We start from the raw sequence: 19,778 nt of genomic DNA on the forward strand, positions 1-19,778 counted from the left end.
AGATGTAATACAGGTAGACTTAGATTGATCATACCTCTTTACATTACAAGGACAATGTAATAAAGTTGTTAATCAACTGAATGATCGCCACTTATGCTACCTATCTATAATACAAAATAAATGCATGAATGATTGCACAAGAAACTTTACATTTTGAGTTTAGAATTTTCAAGAAGGCATGGTTCAATTAATTTGTACAATATCATTTAAAATATGTAACATAAATGAGTGGGATTTTAACAAGAGTTTGATAACAGAAGAGTTTGCTTAGTACAACTATGTCCAGCATCAGAGCTGTATAAATAACAATGATAAAAACATACATATATATATACAATCAATTACATTGAACAATGACATTAATGACAGAGATGGAAAGAATAATTGCAATAAAACACTGGATCATCAGCTAAAGAAGGCACATTATGTCAAGGTTTGTTTGACTAACTCACATTCAGGTCACATACATTGTATGAATACCATAGAACAAGTACTGAAAACACCAAAGCAATTTTTTGACATTTTGGGGAGTCAACATTTATAGTTTCAGAGCAAATGAAAACTAAGTAACAGATTATGATAACAAACAAAAATATCTGAAAAGGTTCTGAGTAGGTCTCTGAGTCATACAACTATACTAAGCACTTTAATACATCTATTAAGTTTGAATTGTTTTTCAAAGCACTTGACATAATTTAATTAATTGCTTTGTATTAGTTTTAGCTGATTTAACCAACTAATTTATGTTTTCCCACACTCTCAAGCCTCACCTCCAGAAAACAATCTAAAACCCAAGAGCTTGTAGGTCAAGTGACTATACGTTATCACAGGAAATCTGCAAACTCTATAATTCACGCACTGTGTGCGAAAGTTTTGAAATATTGATCCTAGTATATTTTAGTACTGTAATGCAGTAAGATAGCGATTGTTGAGGGATTTAAGTTATTATTAAAAAAAAAAAATACCAAGATGCCAGCAAGATGCATCGCTGGGAGTTAAAGTAATGCTACCCAAAATGGTATATTAAAAGCATTTGTATGTTTCCGAAAGAACCAAATTTGAGGAGAATATGGAGTTTGAAAGTAAAGTTGACAAAAGCAAATTGGAGCAGTTGGAGCTATTTTAAGCCATAACCACTTCAAGGATGAATAGCTTGCATGTGGCGTTCGGCATTAAGAGGACCTGACGGATAAAGACCAATGCTGAGTCAAAAAGTAGGAGTGGGTCATCAAATGAAAGAAAAAGGAGTGTGACTCTGACAGCAGTCACAAAAATAAAGAAAATGAAGATGAGCTGATTTTGAAATCATCTTGTTTCTTGTTTTGATTTCATTATAATTTTGAAGAAAAGGATATCAATCATGTTAGTTTTGGTTTACTGGGTTGAAACGAATGAGATAACTGTGACATCCAGTGAGTTTGTTACCAACAAAAAAATTGTTGGTGGACCCAAATCTCAAGGGGCGAGGCATGCTGCACATATCACTCGCTGACCGTTGACAGCTTCATCCAATATCTACACATGTTAGAATGTGTTTAAAATGATCTTACTGCACTTTGATCTTCATGAATTGATTTTATCATAATTTAAAGGAGAGGATATCAATCATGCTGAATTTGGTTCACTGGGTTGAAACGAATGAGATAACTGTGACATCCAGCGAGTCTGCGACCAACAAAAAGAGTTGATGGACTCGAAACTCAAGGGGCTTGTGGACTTGAGGAACACTGAGGAGAAGTGTCTGGAGCATGGCTGGGAGGTGTACAAAGCCAATGTGTTAGTGGCCAGTGGTAAATAAATTTAGATTTGTACCCAATATGTAATTATTTAAGGTTGTGTAAACATACTATCACCAGAATTCAGATACAATTATTTACGTCTATAACTTCACAACTAATTTCTGAATTCTGATTTGATACCATGTAAGTGATAATGCTAAAACACTATATTTTATAACAGATCTCATAAATGGCTCACTGAAATTACTCTAAATATTTAGGTCTGTTCTTCATGTGTCTGTCCCTTACAGAATATGAGCTATTGTACTAAAAAAAGAAAGAGAATTTCTAAACACAACCAGGATTGATGAGGGGACAGGTTATGGATGACTCTGATGGCGACATGACGGATGAGGACATCGACATGGAGGATGAGGCATCAACATAAAAAAAAAAGATGCAAGAAAGAGGGTACGTTGTATTTTTGCACTTAAATTAAATTTTTCAGATGTGCATGAATCAGGAAACTTTCAAGCATAGCCAGGAAATTACAAAGTGATAAGGGTTTACCTGGAGCCCAGTATAAAGTCAACTTACTAGGAATACATGGAAGCAAGAGAAGCTTCCAGTTTATCACAATAGACAATGTAGGCTCCACCAAGACTGATCTGGCGGTAAGTCTTTATCTATGAGAAAAATGTCTGTGACATTGAAAACATAATCATGCCTTAGGTATGGACGGTTGCAAATTTTCTCATATCCAAGTCCTGCATCACAGATAGTAGGAAATGGCCACATCTGCAATGTATCAAACTTCCTAATATCACAAAAAGGGAGCAGACACTCCAGATGATGTTTAATAAGCTTTGAGGTTTTACCAATCCAATGTTTTTATTTACAAAATCATTCAGTTCAACACCATCACAACTCACAAGCCAAACAAGATATTAAGGGTAGTTTTCAACCCCCCCCCCCAAAAAAAAGCATTTCCAGATTCCTTGATGAGGCTTTTCAGATAGAGGGTACATTTGAACCCTGCTCAGATTGATAATTTTGTTATGCCTAGTCAGATGTGTGTTGTAAAGTACAGTCCCAACAACCTGAAACAAAGTCAGATAACAGAGGCTGTCATACAACTGATTGTGTGATGCAATCTACCTCTTTCTTTCATGAAAAGTCTTACCTTCAGCAGCTCTTACAAATTATGGATCCATGCAAAGTGAGTCTTTCTCAGTGTTTCTTTCTATTTATTTAGCCTGAATAAAGATATTTGTAGTAATGAGTATTAGGAAGTACAATGTGGGAAAAATTATTCTTCAGAAAAATATCAATATGACAGCAAGAAGTTCAGAAGACATACCAAGATATGCCAATTTGAATTCATTAAAAATGAGAGGAAGAAGATAGTAACCTCCTTCAAAGGAATAAAAGCTCCTGACTGGATTGATCTTGAAGTAGGATTCTTATAGCAAGCCAGCACGGGTCAGATATGTTCCTTGAAGTCAAACTAGGAATAGTTGGATATCATGTCCCATGGACATAAGCCAGGATTGGTTGTACATAGTGTCCCATGTAGGCAAGCCAGAATTGGTTGCAACACAATTAAAAAACAATGACCTCGGAAAGCTGGCATCAAGAGCGGATAGCTAGGTCATCTAATTTTCACATCATGCTCATCATCATTGTATTCATTTTTTAATTTTACCATCTAGGATATGTTGATCATTTCAAAGATATGCTTTATAAAGATTTGTTTGGAACACAAGGCTTCCTTCATTGATAGAGAAAACCTTGATCTATACAGCTAAAAAGTTTTACTTGGAATGACAAGGCTTCCCATATTGATAAAGAAAACCTTCCTGTATAGAGCTTTATAGGTGGATGGCAGCGAACCATCTTGATGAGGTCTGGGGATATCTAAAAAATATGCAAGCATTTAGAAAAGGACTTCCGGCGCTGACCAATGATGGCATCATGGCTGGTCACCTTTAACAGCAAAATCATTTCTGCCAACAGCAAAGCTTTTCAAGAAGATGTCTGCTGATATTGTATCTCCTGTGACATTTGTCAAAGGACAATGAAAAAGGGAATTAAATTGGTTGCATGTCTCTTATCTGTATAGGGAAGTGTTTAGAGCAAGCCTAAGCATGGGCCTCTTTCCCTAATAAAGGCTATCTGGGAGGAAAAGGAGGCATCAAAAGAAATTAAACCATACTACATGTATTACCGTAATACATGTAGTATGGTTTGCTGAACCGCACTACGAAAAAAAAAGTGACTTGGCCGTCACGCACGGAACATGTTATTGTGTTTGTCGTCAAGTCGCCATTTTGTTTTATCCTACCTACTTGGACTGCGTTCGATAATGAAGAGTGTGCTGATTATCTACCATAGTAACTTGGACTGTGAGAGAATCTTTTCCATGGTGACCAAGAACAAAAACAAGGAACGAGCAAGTATGACCACGGCCACACTTAGCTCAATTATGACACACAAGCTTGCCATGCAAAACAGAGACATTACATGCTACGCCGCTTCTTACAGTGTAAGTGTGCTCAAGAATGCAAAGACAGCCACGTACAAAGCACTCCATCAGAAGGAAGGTGCTTCAAGTTCCACATAATAATATTTAAGTTCAGTTGAAAGGTAGGTATATGTGTAGTGTAAATAGTGCAAAATGTTGGGTGACATCAAAATTAAGAGACTTGCTGTTGTATTACAAATAAATTACAAATAAATACAAATAAATTACAAATGATAAAAATGTACAAGCCCACTTTGATTACACCACAGTGTATTTCAAAAGATTTTGCAACCTTCAATACATTCATTTCAAGTATGAAAATTGTGTTCCCTTGGCCTTTAAAGTTGCTAAAATCCAACAGCTTCAAGGGGCCTGCCCCCTGAACCCCCGCAAGGGGCGCTGCTCCTGGACCCCCAGCCGGTGGTTGTCCAGATTTTGGGTTTCAAAATGTTGGCAGGTATGCAATTGGTGGCAGCAGTTTAACTGGATGCTGAAGGCTTCACTGCCGTTTGACCTGAAATGTGACAAAGTATGTCACTTGTGTATATAATACAAGAAGGTTTTACTTTCACATGCAATGTGGGGAGTAGTGCATGACACCTGTTGTTTTCTGACATGACAGGTCCCATGTCAATTCTAGGCTATCAACCTGTCACAATTATAATTACATGCTGATATTTCATCTTATGTTCTGACCAGATTTTGAATCATGTTTTTTTACTGGTCAGCAGAAGTTAGGTGAAGCATCCTTGGGTTGGGATGCTTGAGACCTTCTGAGATGTAAATATTTGAGGAGTCAATTTTAGTTTCAAAGGGAAGGTCTTTCACCTTATAATGTTATATTTTATATCATATTGTTGCCAGGAATGGCAAGAGGTCCATTTGAATAAATCTAGGTATAGATAGGGGAAATTGGGGGAAAATAGTTAATTTTCAACCATCGACTAGCCTATCTGATATGCGTCGGCTAGTGGGCAAGTTACTTATCGCATGAAGGAGACTGACGGGCGAGGGCAAAGCCCGAGCACCTATCATCACTGGTAAAGTCATCATTATGCATATATGGTTATCGTATGCGTGACATACTTCTTATTATGCATCGTTCATGATTCATGTGGCGATCAACTGTATTTATTCAACCAATCAAATATTATCACGAAGCTCCAATTTTATTGGTAGATCATACATGGGTAGATTTAGAAGATCAAAAATTTAATAAATTTTTTGTTTCCTTATATTTCTTTTAATTTTTTATGAATAAATAAGCTCTTGTGTCAAACAATCTACTTTATTTGGAGTTTAATTGAAGAATTATTTGTTTTCTCTCACATCTTGTATCCGCTTCGAAGTAGTTACTGAATATAGTCTTTCTGCAAGTCTGTAGCCATTTACTTATCTGTTATAATACATGACGTGCGTACCTGATAGCTATTACAAATTATAAATGTGCATAATGACGCACTATTCTAGCCTATCTGTTCCAAGGGACCACAACAATTCGTTCCGGGGTACGAGAGAGAAACTCGACATGTGATCCCAATGGAAAAGACCTAGCTAGTAAACATCATGACTTTGAACACCAGGATCTATTTTCTTTGTCAGAAAGATATTGTAACTTGTAGGAATTACAAGAAAGTAGATCGAGATATTGAAGAAAAGCTCTTACGACTGAATCTTCCCGCCCCTGCCGCTGGGTCAGGCCTGCCTGTATATGCTGGAACTCCAGATACACCAGCTCCAAGTCTAACCACAGCCAACTACATCTGTCGATCGTGTCTCAATAAGTTACATGCAGCATACTGATTTCAAGATACAGTCACAAACACCACCACCAAGTCCTACCACTAAAAGTCCTACCCTCTGCTTTAAGAAGCTGCAAACTTCATCAGTGGTTGACCAATCCACCAGTACTAGCATACCTAGATTTCACAAAACCTTAGATGCCAGCAATAAAGGGCTGGGGCAGTCCTCTCACATCAGATCAATGGGAAGGAGCATATGATTGCATATGCAAGTCAGGGAATTGGGAAAGCAGAGAGGAATAATGTCAACTACAGTGCTTTCAAGCTTGAGCTACTGGCATTGAAATGAGAAAATTTTAAAGGATTATTTGCTTGGATCTGTGGGAGATGATTTCACTGATCACAACCCATTGGTGCATCTGGAAATTGCATCTCTCAGTGTGACAGAGTAGAGATGGGTAGCAATTCACGACAAACCTGGACGCCTCAACACAAATGAAGACATTCTTTCCCGTCTGGAGCCCCATTAGGAGCCAAAGGGGGATGTGAAACGCAGGATGAAAGCATCGTCAGGGCATATCTGTATGATAGCATGGAAGATGAGTAAGAAGGCCAAGTCTGTGGAATTAAGGTAGACCTGCGTGGGAACCCAATAGTGATAAGCATTTCAGCAGAGGATCTCGAGAGAGAACAATGTCAAGATCCAGTAAATTCTAAAGTTCTGGAATTCTTCTGGAGGGGAATAAATCCAATGACTTCCCAGAAGGAGGGGTTGAACAAAGACACACGCCGCCTTATAAACGAATGGGATCGGCTTTCTCAAATGTCCGCTCCGCAAAGAAAAGTTACAATAAATGTAACAAAAGCTCATGATTGGCTCAAAACAATGCTGAATTACGGCGCTTTAGAGTTAGAATTATGATCAGAAAATGCAATTTGGTTGCTGAAATGTTAATCAAAACCATTCACAGATGGGGAAGAAGGAAGTGACTGTGATTATGGAGTGTGCAGCACATATTCAAGAACCTGCGAATATGTTTTGAAGCCGCCAAGCAGAAAATTGATCCCGGGAAAATAACAGCGTTTACAGTATCACATTTGAAGAGTGTTACAAAATTTCTTAGAGCATAGTCAGCAATAATATATCAGAAAGCTGTTTCATAAAGTTGTTCGTAAGTTAAGAGCGACTTTAAGAACGACGGGTGATCCTTTCTTACGCGCTAAAGCATTGCCAATGAAAATACCATTTACCACCAGTCGTTCTTAAAGTCGTTCTTAACTAACAAACAGCTTTATGAAACAAGTGGAATGCCTCTGGCCGTCTCACCTGCATCACACGATTCAATATAGCAGCAGTGCTGATTTTGAAAACTACTATAACTCGCACAAGATGTTCAGTGATACTTGGTTACTCTTATTTCCACGTTTTATGAACTAGACCAATACACTTATAGAGATATGATGGCAATTCAACAAATACCCCCAACGTGGCCAAAGTTCTTTGACCTTACATGACCTTTGACCTTGATCATGTGACCTGAAACTCGCACAGGATGTTCAGTGATACTTGATTACTATTATGTCCAAGTTTTATGAACTAGACCAACACACTTTCAAATTTATGGCTGTAATTCAACAAATACCCCAATTTGGCCAAAGTTCATTGACCCTAAATGACCTTTGACCTTGATCATGTGACCTGAAACTTGCACAGGATGTTCAGTAATACTTGATTACTATTATGTCCAAGTTTCATGTTTCAGATCCATAAACTTTCAAAGTTATGATGGTAATTCAACAGATACCCCCAATTCGGCCAAAGTTCATTGACCCTAAATGACCTTTGACCTTGGTCATGTGATGTGAAACTCATGCAGGATGTTTAGTGATACTTGATTAACCTTATGTATAAGTTTCATGAACTAGGTCCATATATTTTCTAAGTTATGATGACATTTCAAAAATTTAACCTTAGGTTAAGATTTTGATGTTGATTCCCCCAACATGGTCTAAGTTCATTGACCCTAAATGACCTTTGACCTTGGTCATGTGACATGAAACTCAGGCAGGATGTTCAGTAATACTTGATTAACCTTATGGCCAAGTTTCATGAACTAGGTCCATATACTTTCTAAGTTATGCTGTCATTTCAAAAACTTAACCTCAGGTTAAGATTTGGTGTTGACGCCGCCGCCGCCGTCGGAAAAGCGGCGCCTATAGTCTCACTCTGCTATGCAGGTGAGACAAAAACCCACCAGGAGTATTTTTCTTTTCTGAAAATCAAGCCTGTGTTTACTGATTTATGCAAGGTACCAGCTGTAACATGTTCTTCACTATTTGCAAACCCCTTTATATAAGATCATTATCATATCAATACCCTGTTATTCCATCAAAGATAATGGCCTCAATTTATCCTTCCAGAACGTAAACATGAATACTTCTTGGATACAAACCCAGTATCTGAAAAGAAAACACCTAGCTCACACCGGTTATTCAGAGGCATTCCCTGCCCTATCATTCATGGGCCAAGTACTATGATGAAGCCATTGATGTGTTCACAACGTCTGCAGGTTGCCAATTTTGTTACGTTTATTGAGGACAGCAGAAGCAATTTCATCATCTCTGATGAGTACATATCCTCTTTCTGTTCAATGCATCCTGGTATAGGTCAATATCTGGATTTAAGATAAAAGAAGTATGTTTTTTAATGTACAGTGACAAAGTATGAAGATGGTGGGGGCATTCATGATAGAGGAGTCTCATATTATATACACAGCGGTATTAACCTTACTGTTATCCAATGTTTACAAGTCCTAAGCACACACATTATAAACCTAGAGACAGACTCCATTATCACATTTAAAAGTACAAGATATGAATGTTTTGTATAGACCAGTATTTTGATTTCCCATTTTTCTTAATCATAAGTTTAGACTTTATTAAATTATAGAAGTAAAAAATAGTCAATTTTTCTTCAGACCTATAATTCAAAATTCATAAACTCAGTTATTTTTTCTATCAAGAATATCCAATTTAGGTAAGTTGTCTTTAAGAGTTCAGCTTCATAGAATATAGTACTCACATTTCATTGATGTCATCTCAGCAACCCAATGTCTCAATAAGATCATGGTATCTCTTTCTCAACATATGTGCCTCTGTTTTGGGTTGCCGTTGGCGAGTGAAAATCCCCTTCCGGTTTCCCACTACCCGTTTTGTGCCTAAAAAAACCCAAGGAACAAATGAATCATTGTCTTTACATTCTTCCAATAAAGCCAATAAAGAAGATTTACTTCATTTCCATGAACTTACAAATATATAAAAACATCTAAGATATTAAGATGTTACATTAAGATAGTTGAGCCTGCTATCAAAGTAAAATGGAATTCTTTAAAAGTAAAAGTAAAAACATTATCAATCATAGAAGGGGGTTTCATTATGATTAAATTGCCAGAAATTATACCCACATATGACCAGCTGATCACATAACTGCTTGAATCTTATAATTCAGACTGTTGAATATGATGAGAAATCACCTGACAACAAATCATGGTAACAAATTACTACAATTTACACTATTTCATGGTTCATTCTTAAAAATGAGACCTCCAATTTTAGTAACTACAAAATCAGCTGTTGACATGTTTTGATAATACCTTGCACTAGTCTAATGCATAGAAAAGTGCACGTTTCAAAGAGATTTCTCACCTTGTTGTGTATTGAAGTCAGCAAAGTTCCATACCAATTCACCAATAAAGAAGTCCTGTCGAAGCTTATCAAAAGACATGTGATAGTTTCCCATCATCTCTACCTGATATTCCTCTGTGAACATGACTGCTGGAGACTGCATTAAAGAAGATAAACCATGATATTCTCATTAGATAAATGTCCAGTTTTGTGAACACATTTGTTTGTTTCCATCTCATGAGATGCAAGAGGCCAAACTCAGATATACTTAAAAAATTTCCCCCCAGATCAAAATATATTATGGATAAAAGAATGTGAAAATTGGCTAAACCTCAGATAAATACTCATGCATTATATACCTGTACAAGATGATTTATGTCTACATTTTGTTTAGTATATTAAACCTGATAGCTTGTGGGGGCAAATAAAGCTTTATGAGTCTGTACTTTTTCCACATGGATTCATTTCTTGATAAAATTGATGAATTACATTCTGAATTTTCAAATTTGATGTACTCACCATATGAAATCCAGCAATGGTTCCTGCTCCATATTCCGTTTGTAGAACAGGTTTCTTGTAGTAATCATGCCAGGTGGACAGGTAATTATTGACCTGAAGGGTCACGACCTCTAGATGACCTGGATGACTGTACCACGAGAAGTAGCTATTCAGACACAAAACATCCACAAACTTGGCCTATAGTTCAAAACAGAAAAAAGATAGTTTATTGAGACTTTGTTTCACTTTGTACTCAAATAGCACGTCCAAACATTTTTATGGTGTTTTACGACTCTTTGTCGAACAAGTTGTGCATTTTTAGTTTGTGCATTTTGAGTTTGAATTGATCATTAATCACTAAAAGTGGTAGCCTTAAGGTGTGAATATAAGAAATGATGTGCTAATAATCTTTGAAAGTTCATCCTTCATCTTAGGAAATTTGCAGAATTTTCTTTCTATCATTGGGTGTACCAAAGAAAATACAATGCTGACTAGTGACATACATATTATCATTATTCAGCCAACAAATATTAAATCACTAAAAGTGCACATCATTCGAACTTGCATATATACATTTACTACAAAGAGTCATAAAACACAAAGTACTTGCTATTTGTGTGTATAATCTACTTGAGAATGCTGGTATACAGTGGGATTGGTCCCTTGCTTGATCACATATACATATATTATAAATTTCAAATGTAATATCTGTAATTGTTGAGAAAAATAGTGAATATGAGAGAAGACATTGATTTAAAGTAAAAGCAAAATAAACCCTTTAAACTATTTAGAAAATAAGAAGACATACTGCATGATCTTTTTCTGGTGGGTGTCCATTTGCAACGAATGTAACAGGTCGATGAGGATCCAATTTTCTTGTGTATGCAATCACATTCCTGCAAACAGAATACATATGGGTTATGTTAACATATTCTGATTGCTCAAGATATTCAATAGGATATCCTGCTTACAAAATTTTTGTGAATTATAATCAAATTATTTCACTTGTCAATCAAAACAAGCAAGGCAAATGATATCAATTATGACTGACATGGTTGTAAATATAAAAATTAATCAGTAAAGACATTCTTAAATGAATCTAGATGTAACCATAATTTATATTTATATGCTAACCTCATACATCAGCACTATTACCATGGCTTTAGCAGGCTACCATGATTGGATGCTCCAGTATTCAAGGAATTTCTTCCTACCAATTACCCACTACACCTGGGTGGAGAGTGGCAAATGTAGATAAACACCTTGCCAATGGACGAAAGTGCTGTGGTGGGGCTTGAACCCCAGACTTTGTGGTTCAAAGTCCAGAGACTTTTCCACTGAGCCACAGCACCTCTACTCCTTAATTCTGAGTCAACCGCACGTACAGGGAATATGTTCACACTCAGTTCAAATGCTTCACTTGACATCTTTTTATCCCGCCTCAATTTGACTAAAAGTCAAAGCTATTTCATTAATATATCCTGTTTGGATTCTAGACAGCCAAACATACATGGCAAAAAAAAAATCTAAAATGGAAAGTAGGCTAGTCTCTGCCCCCAACATATATCATTATTGGCTTATAGAGTTATCTCAAAAACATGTTATCTAAATTGAGAGGACTTTTAAGATGAGGGGTAGGAGAAGGGGGTGAGTCATAATGATGCAACCACACTGTTTTTGGAATAAGTGTTGTTACCAACATTACATTTTGTCTAAGTTATTTTATTCAATAACATCATGTACACAATTTGGTAGCCTTTCTTTACTCTCTGTGTGCAATGTGCATCATAATACAGGGATGTTCCAAGTTTTCTCAAATATTAATTATTCATTCATAATCATTAAAGATAATCCTCTGTTTCATTTCTATATCTACAGCATAATTGGAGTGGACCAGGCCAGCTGAGTCACCGACTTTCCAGGACTGATTTTACATGTTAGCTATCAATCAGTCCTAGGCATTTACAAGAGCAATTTCGAGCAGACCAGAGAGAAATCGCATGTCGCTCATGTATATTTTCAACCCTGAAGTGTTCATTCACTGGAATATTTGGGACTTGCACAAAGAACATCCCAATGTCATCTCAAGTCCTAAATGGTTATATGGTTTTAGGATAAAAATGATTAGCAGCCTGCCTTTAAAACAATATCAGGTATCTAAATGTAAATTCAGACAGATGATTTGTGACTTACTCAAAGTATGGTCCAGTAACATCCAGAGTTGTGAAAGGTTCATTAGCCACTGACCACATGACCACTGATGGACGGTTTTTATCCCTTCGTACCAACTCCGACATAACTTCATGATGATGCTCCAAGGTGGCATTTACAAAATTATCACGCCTGGAAAAGAAGAATATAGCATCCAATTTATGTTTGCATCCAATCCAGAGTTAAACATCATGACTGGGTCTTCTTTACATTGACTGGAGATGCTTTCATAGTCTCTGGCTTTTAGACTTAAAAAAAACCATGCATTGCTGAGAATAATTTTTATTCATATGCAAAACCATTATGTCTCCTAACTTTCTGTCTTCTATCCAGATTCAGCAAACTTCCTGAACTTGATCAAAAGCTACTATTTCATTATTTACAAAACAAAGTGAGTTTGAAACTTGCGCCTCCTTCAGTACAGATATCGTTATTTTTGTGCCAAATTTGAAATATGCTTACGGGAGATTCAGTTGGTTACAGTTTACGCAGCTCTCCTTCCAACAGAAACTGTCTATATTGGATTGCTGAGGGGCTACAAAGCCCTCTAAATCCTGCCACACCACCATATTTACTGTCTGACTCTTTTAATACTTAAGTCCAAAATAACAATGAACATAATAGCTCATTGTTACAGCCATAGGTGTCCAAGCAGACAGAACAAAAAACAAAAAGAGATTCCAACTTCAGGATAAGCTAAACAATAATGGTATAGGTCTCGCCAAGAGGTGAGTTTAAAAAGAAAGAAAAAGATCAATGGATACAAAGATAATACCCAATTGAGTCTTAGTATAGGATATGGTAGAGATGAACACACAAATTATCAGTCATTGAAAACAAACTCTCCAACACGAATATCATAAAGATGAGGATTATACCATAGGTCTAACCTGAGGGTGTACAACACTATTCATGGACACTACTGAACCTAGTAATTAACACAAAGCAGATTCTCATTGCTGATTTAGCTACCTCTGCCTCACTGATTATTATTCATGTCATGTACAAATTATAACCAAGAGTAGCCTGTTGAATTTCAAATTGAAGCATAAATTGAACACCTGAATGAACAAGCAAGGATCATCAAAGCATTACAAATATGCTTCAGTGATTACAGAATGGTATGATAATGACAATAATTTGCCCGATCGGTCATATTCTGTTCATTCACAAATGAACATGTTTCCCAATATGGATTGAATCAAATGATGTTTTGCCTTAGGATGTAGTTGGTGATGCATTAACGTCTCATTTCCAAAAAGAACCAAATTGAAATGTAAAAATACATGCATTCATTATACCAGTGGGTTTCAATTATTTTGCATGCAAATGTAAAAATTTCCCCTATGTGGTGCAATGCATCAATCTACTGCACAATTGAGACTAAAGTGAGGCAGCAGACAGATGATTTTACAACTTCTTCAATCATCAAGCAATTTATTCATGAATTTGTTGCCATGCCAACAATAATTTGAACATTGATTTTGACAGTTCTTGGAAGAATGTATTCAAACCTTTCACCAAGGTTATCACAGCAAGAGAAGCAGAGTGGCAGCAATTAGATTGAATTTAGAGAACAAAGACTAAATGATTCCTTTCAAAAATGGGTTGATAAAAATTCAGACTTACAAATGCATGCCAACAGCAGGGCTCTCATCAATTACCACAATACCATGCCTGTCACAGAGGTTCATGATCTCTTCAGAGTATGGGTAATGACTCGTCCTAAATGCGTTTGCTCCGAGCCACTTCAAAAGGTTGATGTCTTTGATGATGAGGGGCAAGTCAAAGCCTTTACCTCTTATCTAAACAACAGATAGCCAGACATATAAATTGTATGATACATCTATTATCTATACTACCAATATCTTAAAGAGAAAAGCTTTCAATGGCACATTGATTAAGACAAAAACTACATCAATGTGTGTCAGAGGTGATTTTCAATTCATCATGAAAAAAGAGAGTCTATCCTGAGGCACATGGAATTGTTGCTTATTTAAAACTGGTTATTACTGCATTGTTATAATAAACTGGTGACTCTGCTTGCACTATCACATCTGTGAGTTTTGCTCATGTTCCAATCATATTTTTTTCGCATTCTTTGTCTGTATACAACTCTGTTATGACATTCTTTTTACCAACTGCAGGTAAATACTCAATTAAATTAGTTTAGTAAGAATGTACATTACAGGATACAAGCGGGATTGCCAACAATATGATTTAAATTAGTGCCAATAGCCAACCAGAGTCAACATAAGCTAGCCAACACAATACTGCTCTCATTGTTGATATTTAATTCTTACATCTGCATCTTCATGTTTGTTGACTCCATGGAAATAGAATGGTTGATCGTTGATGAGGAACTGTTTACTTGTGACTTTGACTGTGCGGATACCAACAGGAAGACGATAAACATCAATTGTGCCTTCAAAGGAAACCGAAACCTTCAAAAGAAACAGAAAAGAGAGACATGAGGAATTCCATTGAACTTCCCATAAAATCAATGCACATTAAACAAGTGTCTAGAACATCACATACATATTTCTAGTAATCTAACCTCTACATCAAGTGTGTCTGCAACTTTGATCATATGCAATTTAAGTGTTTCATAATATACCAACTTACCAAGTGAGTAGAAAAAACTTCTACTGCCTTGCCTTTCAATTAATTCCATGTTTCCATCCAATATTTCAATCCAAAAGGAATGCACACCTGTAACTACATTTCTCAGATAATTTCTTTACCTTGAATGTGTAGAGATAGGCTGAGTCATTATGCATCGTGTAGGGCCACCACAGCTTGGCATCATTAACCACAAGTAGTCCATTCAGCTTTGTACTTGATGCTACAACATTGCCTAATCTATCAAGTAGGTCAACATCTGCTGACACTTTTGATGCTGGTGCTCCACCAACTGTAACATTGAACATCACCTGACCTGCAAACAATAAGTACAACAAGTGAAATGAAAATGATTCATTATCATCAGTTGCCTGTTGTTTAATTTAAAGGCATCTATAGATCTCCATTTTTTATTTAAAAAATTACATTAGTATTTATCATTCATTTATTTTCATTATTTTTATTAGTAGTAGTATTTTATTCATTCATTTATTATCATTATTATTTATTCATTTTTTTTTTTTTTGGGGGGGGCCTAAGGAAATCTTAATAAGGCAATATCTATATGAATGATATTGGTTGTTATAAATCGGTTTTATGCTGCATTCATCTTGCAAATAATGCACGAGTCATGAATCACAGACAAATGCGATATAAATGAGAGCTGAATGCATTGTATCTAGCTTACCCATTAGGAATCATTTTTATTAAATGGTGTATCCCTTACTGAATAAAAATAGAATTGAAGCTTTATCATATCTAAATGAATTATACATGTTTCTAAAAAATTGGGGGTCAACGGACTTCCTGAAGAGTTATAATGAATTTGCATAGGCATGTTTTTGCACATATATTGTCTATGGTTAGTGCACGCACGCGTGTGTGCTGTAAACTTTGATGGAGGCTAATTCCGTTATTACTTGTTGTAGAAGGTTGATCAAGGTATCAAATTACTCAGAATTATATTATCAATGCATTGATATAAGAAAATGGCGATCCTATGTTGTACAGTGCCGTTACGCGCGAGAACGCGCACGTAACCATGCGCGTGCGCAAATTTTTGAAATGCTTAAATGACCCGATTCATACTCTACTTTCGTCAAAAGTGATTTTGAGCATTTTAAAATTTTGACGCGCGCGTACGTGCACGTCGTGACCTCTACCTGACCTTTGATGTCATCAACAGTTGACCCTTGACCTGAAGTTAATGTGATGTAAATATTGTTAATTTCTAATAATTGATAATGATTGATGTGATTTTACAAAATGGCGTCTAGATGACGTCACGATGACCTTTTGACCTTGAACTTGTTTCATACACATGACATGATAAGTCCTCATAACTGATGAAATTTTGATGAAAATTGAAGATGTAGATTTTGAGATTTTACGCTAACACGAAAAGGGCGGAAAATAAAAAAAAATAAAAAAGAAAATTCGTATGAAATTAATAGTTGATCTGTCGATCGACAGATCACCTAATTATTTGTAGCCACCACCAAATAGCAAATGTGGAGCATCTTATAAGAGATCATATAAATCTTACAAATTTAAAAGCAAACTGTCTCACCTGTTGTGTCTATATGTGTAACAATATCAATGTCATCAATATAGACATTTGGAGTCGTATAGAGTTTGACAGATCGCTGGATTCCACCATAGTTAAAGAAGTCAAATTGGTAGCTCAGCTCAAAATAATTGGGTGGATACCTACATAAAAAAGAGAGAGAGAGAGAGAGAGAGAGATGCAAATCATAATTCTAACAAATTGAACTAAACCAAATTAGTAACAACAGCTGTCATGTACATAGTAGGCAGTGGACATAATAACAACGACATTAATAGGCATTTATATTGTACAATCTATCTAGAAATATTCTATTCAAAGGTTCATGAGAAAATAAAAAGAATAAGAGAGCTTGGATATGAAGCGACTTAGTGACAAGAACTGATGTTAGAAAAGATAAGACTTTAGTTTAAATTTGAAAGTCTCTATTGATGAAATATTTTGAGAAACTACTTAGAGAAACTTATAACTTTCTTAGTTTACGTCCAATTTCTATAAAATTTCCAGAGCTATGCTTGGTTTACTTTTAAATCAACCTGTTGTTAAAGTGCGATCACAAGCATTTTTTAATAAAGATTTTGTCTATTAACTCACATTGTTGGGTCATCATAGTGTGTTACTGCCCCCGGTGGTAGAGTGTTAGGAGACAAGGTATTATTTACAGCAACTGTAATCATGTTGGGTTGCCCATAGGAGAGATGAGCTGTTATCTCTGCTTCAAAAGGGAGATGACCACCAGAATGCCTCACCACTTCCTGTGTGTTAAACCACTGCAAAATGGAAGAGAGATTTATTATCTTGTTATCAAGCAACAAAACACATGATAAACATTTCAAGAGTGAAACAATTCCCTGTACAACTGAGAAGTGAGAGAAACTGAATCAAGAATAAAGTACATGCAATATAAATATCAATATTAAGATGCTCAAGGACTACACATAAATCGGTATCATACAAACAATCTTTGCTTCTACTCCACAACTTGCTTTCCAACAGAAACTGTCACAATACTTAAATTTGGAATTCTAAGTAATAGGTACTAATATAAATCAAATTAATTTCATTATCGATGTGATGATGCCACTACATTTACATTATGTGAAGAGGGGATGAGATATAATTTAAAAGAGCATGTAAAAATCTAATTAACCTGTGTATTAACAGAGGCTACTATTTTAAAAGAAATTTCCACATTTAATAATTGAAATCATTTCTTTCTAAAGCAAATAACACATGGTACTTACAACAATAGTTTCATAATGGGCACTCTCAAATCGTAGTACAATCCTTTGACCACTGTTTATCCAAGACTTTGGAGGGTAGAACTCTTTCTCATACCAAACCCAACCTACAAAATCCCTGAGGGAGCCATCTTGAGTGATGTCATTAAAGCTGGATGGTACTGGCATATCTATCACCGGTCCAAACTGTTAATAGCATATTTGGAGGGGGGGGGGGGGGAATGATACACACTAGATTAAGAAATGTTTTGATAATTCCTTGTTTAGTTTGTTCTTGAAACTATTGAAAATCAAAATCAAAATTAATAACAAGTCATTAAAAAATGGATAGAGACAGCAAAATCCTTTCACAAAGATTAGTATTAAAGTCCTAAATGAATTGAATCCTGTACTATGGTGATTGGTTTGAATAGCAAACATATTCTAATTCTAGCTCTGTAATGATGTGAATGTTGTTGAAAACAAAATTGATATGACATGACACGACATCTGGGATGGAAAAGTGAATATTCCAATAGATGGAGATAATAATATAAATTTAAACAAAAAATAAAATAATGAGAATTCAAAATTTTTATGTTCCTAGCAATTGAACTGTTTTAATAACAAATATAATTTTGAAACCATAATCATAGAAATGTGGAGCCGGAGGATTAGCATGTCACATTTCCCACTTTGACAAGTTTTTTATTCTATCAGTGGAGGGTCAGAAATTAAATCAACACACACAAAAAAATAATAATTTAAAGAAATTTATTTAGTTCGGGGGCAAGGAACATATAAATATGCAATGAAAAACTGAAGAAAAAAATTGACTGTAGCTTTGACCACTTCCCCCCCCCCCCAAAAAAAAAAAAATCAATCATCTATCCACATACTCAACAAGAGAAACAAAAATAAGCAACAAACAAAACATTACTTCCACCAATAGAGAGCCTCAAAAGAATATGTACAAAATTACAGTTTTGAGCGCACTGCCTCCGCTCCAAGGAATTAAAAATAATCACAGGAGAACAATCATCAATCCCATCATCATCTCTAAAACCAATCAACAACCTGGCATAACCAACCTTCTTCATTGAATGAGTGAGAGTCATAAGACTCGTATTCATAATGAAGACCTAATCAAATATTTGTCACATTAATGTTTTAAGACTCTTTTTTTTGTGTATGTTGATTCAATGTTTCAAATTTCAATGACCCAATTATAATACCGACGAGTCAATCAGTGTAGCCATGCTTAGCTTTTATATTCGATATATCTTACCTCATTGAGAGGCCGAGACCACCACTGACCGTCAAACCCCGCAAAACGCCCGGGCGAGTCATCGGCACGAAACACCCACACTCCATCAAGCGACCTAACTTCACGAGATTCTGAATTTTGTAAGGATAACATTCCTCCTTTGATTTCCGCATTAGGCTTGCCTTTAGCCCCCCATACTAAAATCAAAATCGTTAAAAATAAATACATGAACCCCATGACCACAAGTAAATCGTGAACGAAGTTAGACGAGTATAAACGGTGCCAATAAAAAAAAATTGCGAGATTTTGATCACATGATCATCAGTGAGCACCTGATAGAGACTATAGAGATCATGATGTAGAGATTCCCCCTCCATGAAGTTGCCAGGCGCAGGCAGGACGCGACGGGATGGATGGAAAATAGGGATAAAAAGCGAAAAACGGCAAGAAGAAGAATGTAAAAAAAAAAAAAGAAGATAAAAAAAGCAAGAGAGAGAGAGAAAAAAAAAAGAAGTGATCAAAGAATTGACTCCGTCCTGGCATTTTTAATTAAGAAGGGTGGGGGGGGGGGAGAATTAGAACTAGTCTACTAGTATACCCTGTGAAAAAAAACCCAAAGGTTAGGGTTAGGCCCAGGGCCCGGGTCCAGGGTTATATATAGGGTTAGGCATTAGCGTACCTACGGGGGGCCGGGGGCAGAGGGGGCAGACTGCCCCCCCCCCCAC

The 19,778-nt window shown here is 36.1% G+C and overlaps 1 protein-coding gene across 1 annotated transcript; it reads right to left on the reverse strand.

Moving 5' to 3' along the window:
• Positions 1 to 5,495: 5,495 nt before the first annotated feature.
• On the reverse strand, positions 5,496 to 19,413 carry LOC129257154 (beta-glucuronidase-like). The gene is made up of 13 exons (XM_054895415.2): positions 19,075 to 19,413; positions 17,811 to 17,993; positions 17,161 to 17,336; positions 16,570 to 16,709; positions 15,122 to 15,315; positions 14,681 to 14,821; positions 14,007 to 14,182; positions 12,360 to 12,509; positions 10,975 to 11,062; positions 10,188 to 10,364; positions 9,690 to 9,825; positions 9,067 to 9,202; positions 5,496 to 8,659 (listed from the first exon to the last, which is right to left on the reverse strand). The coding sequence occupies exons 1-12, from the start codon at positions 19,288 to 19,290 to the stop codon at positions 9,084 to 9,086; spliced, it is 1,896 nt and encodes a 631-aa protein (XP_054751390.2). The 5' UTR covers positions 19,291 to 19,413; the 3' UTR covers positions 5,496 to 8,659; positions 9,067 to 9,083.
• Positions 19,414 to 19,778: the final 365 nt, after the last annotated feature.

This window comes from Lytechinus pictus, chromosome 3 (assembly GCF_037042905.1).
Source record: "Lytechinus pictus isolate F3 Inbred chromosome 3, Lp3.0, whole genome shotgun sequence".
NCBI classification, from domain to species: domain Eukaryota; kingdom Metazoa; phylum Echinodermata; class Echinoidea; order Temnopleuroida; family Toxopneustidae; genus Lytechinus; species Lytechinus pictus.

Excerpts from the sequence above, each read along its gene's own strand:
- LOC129257154 (XM_054895415.2), bottom strand. The coding sequence starts at position 19,290 with ATGGGGTTCATGTATTTATTTTTAACGATTTTGATTTTAGTATGGGGG. Across the intron at positions 15,316-16,569 it reads TACACATATAGACACAACAG|GTCAGGTGATGTTCAATGTT; the intron begins GTGAGACAGTTT and ends TATTGTTTGCAG. Across the intron at positions 11,063-12,359 it reads GTTACTGGACCATACTTTGA|GAATGTGATTGCATACACAA; the intron begins GTAAGTCACAAA and ends TTCTGTTTGCAG.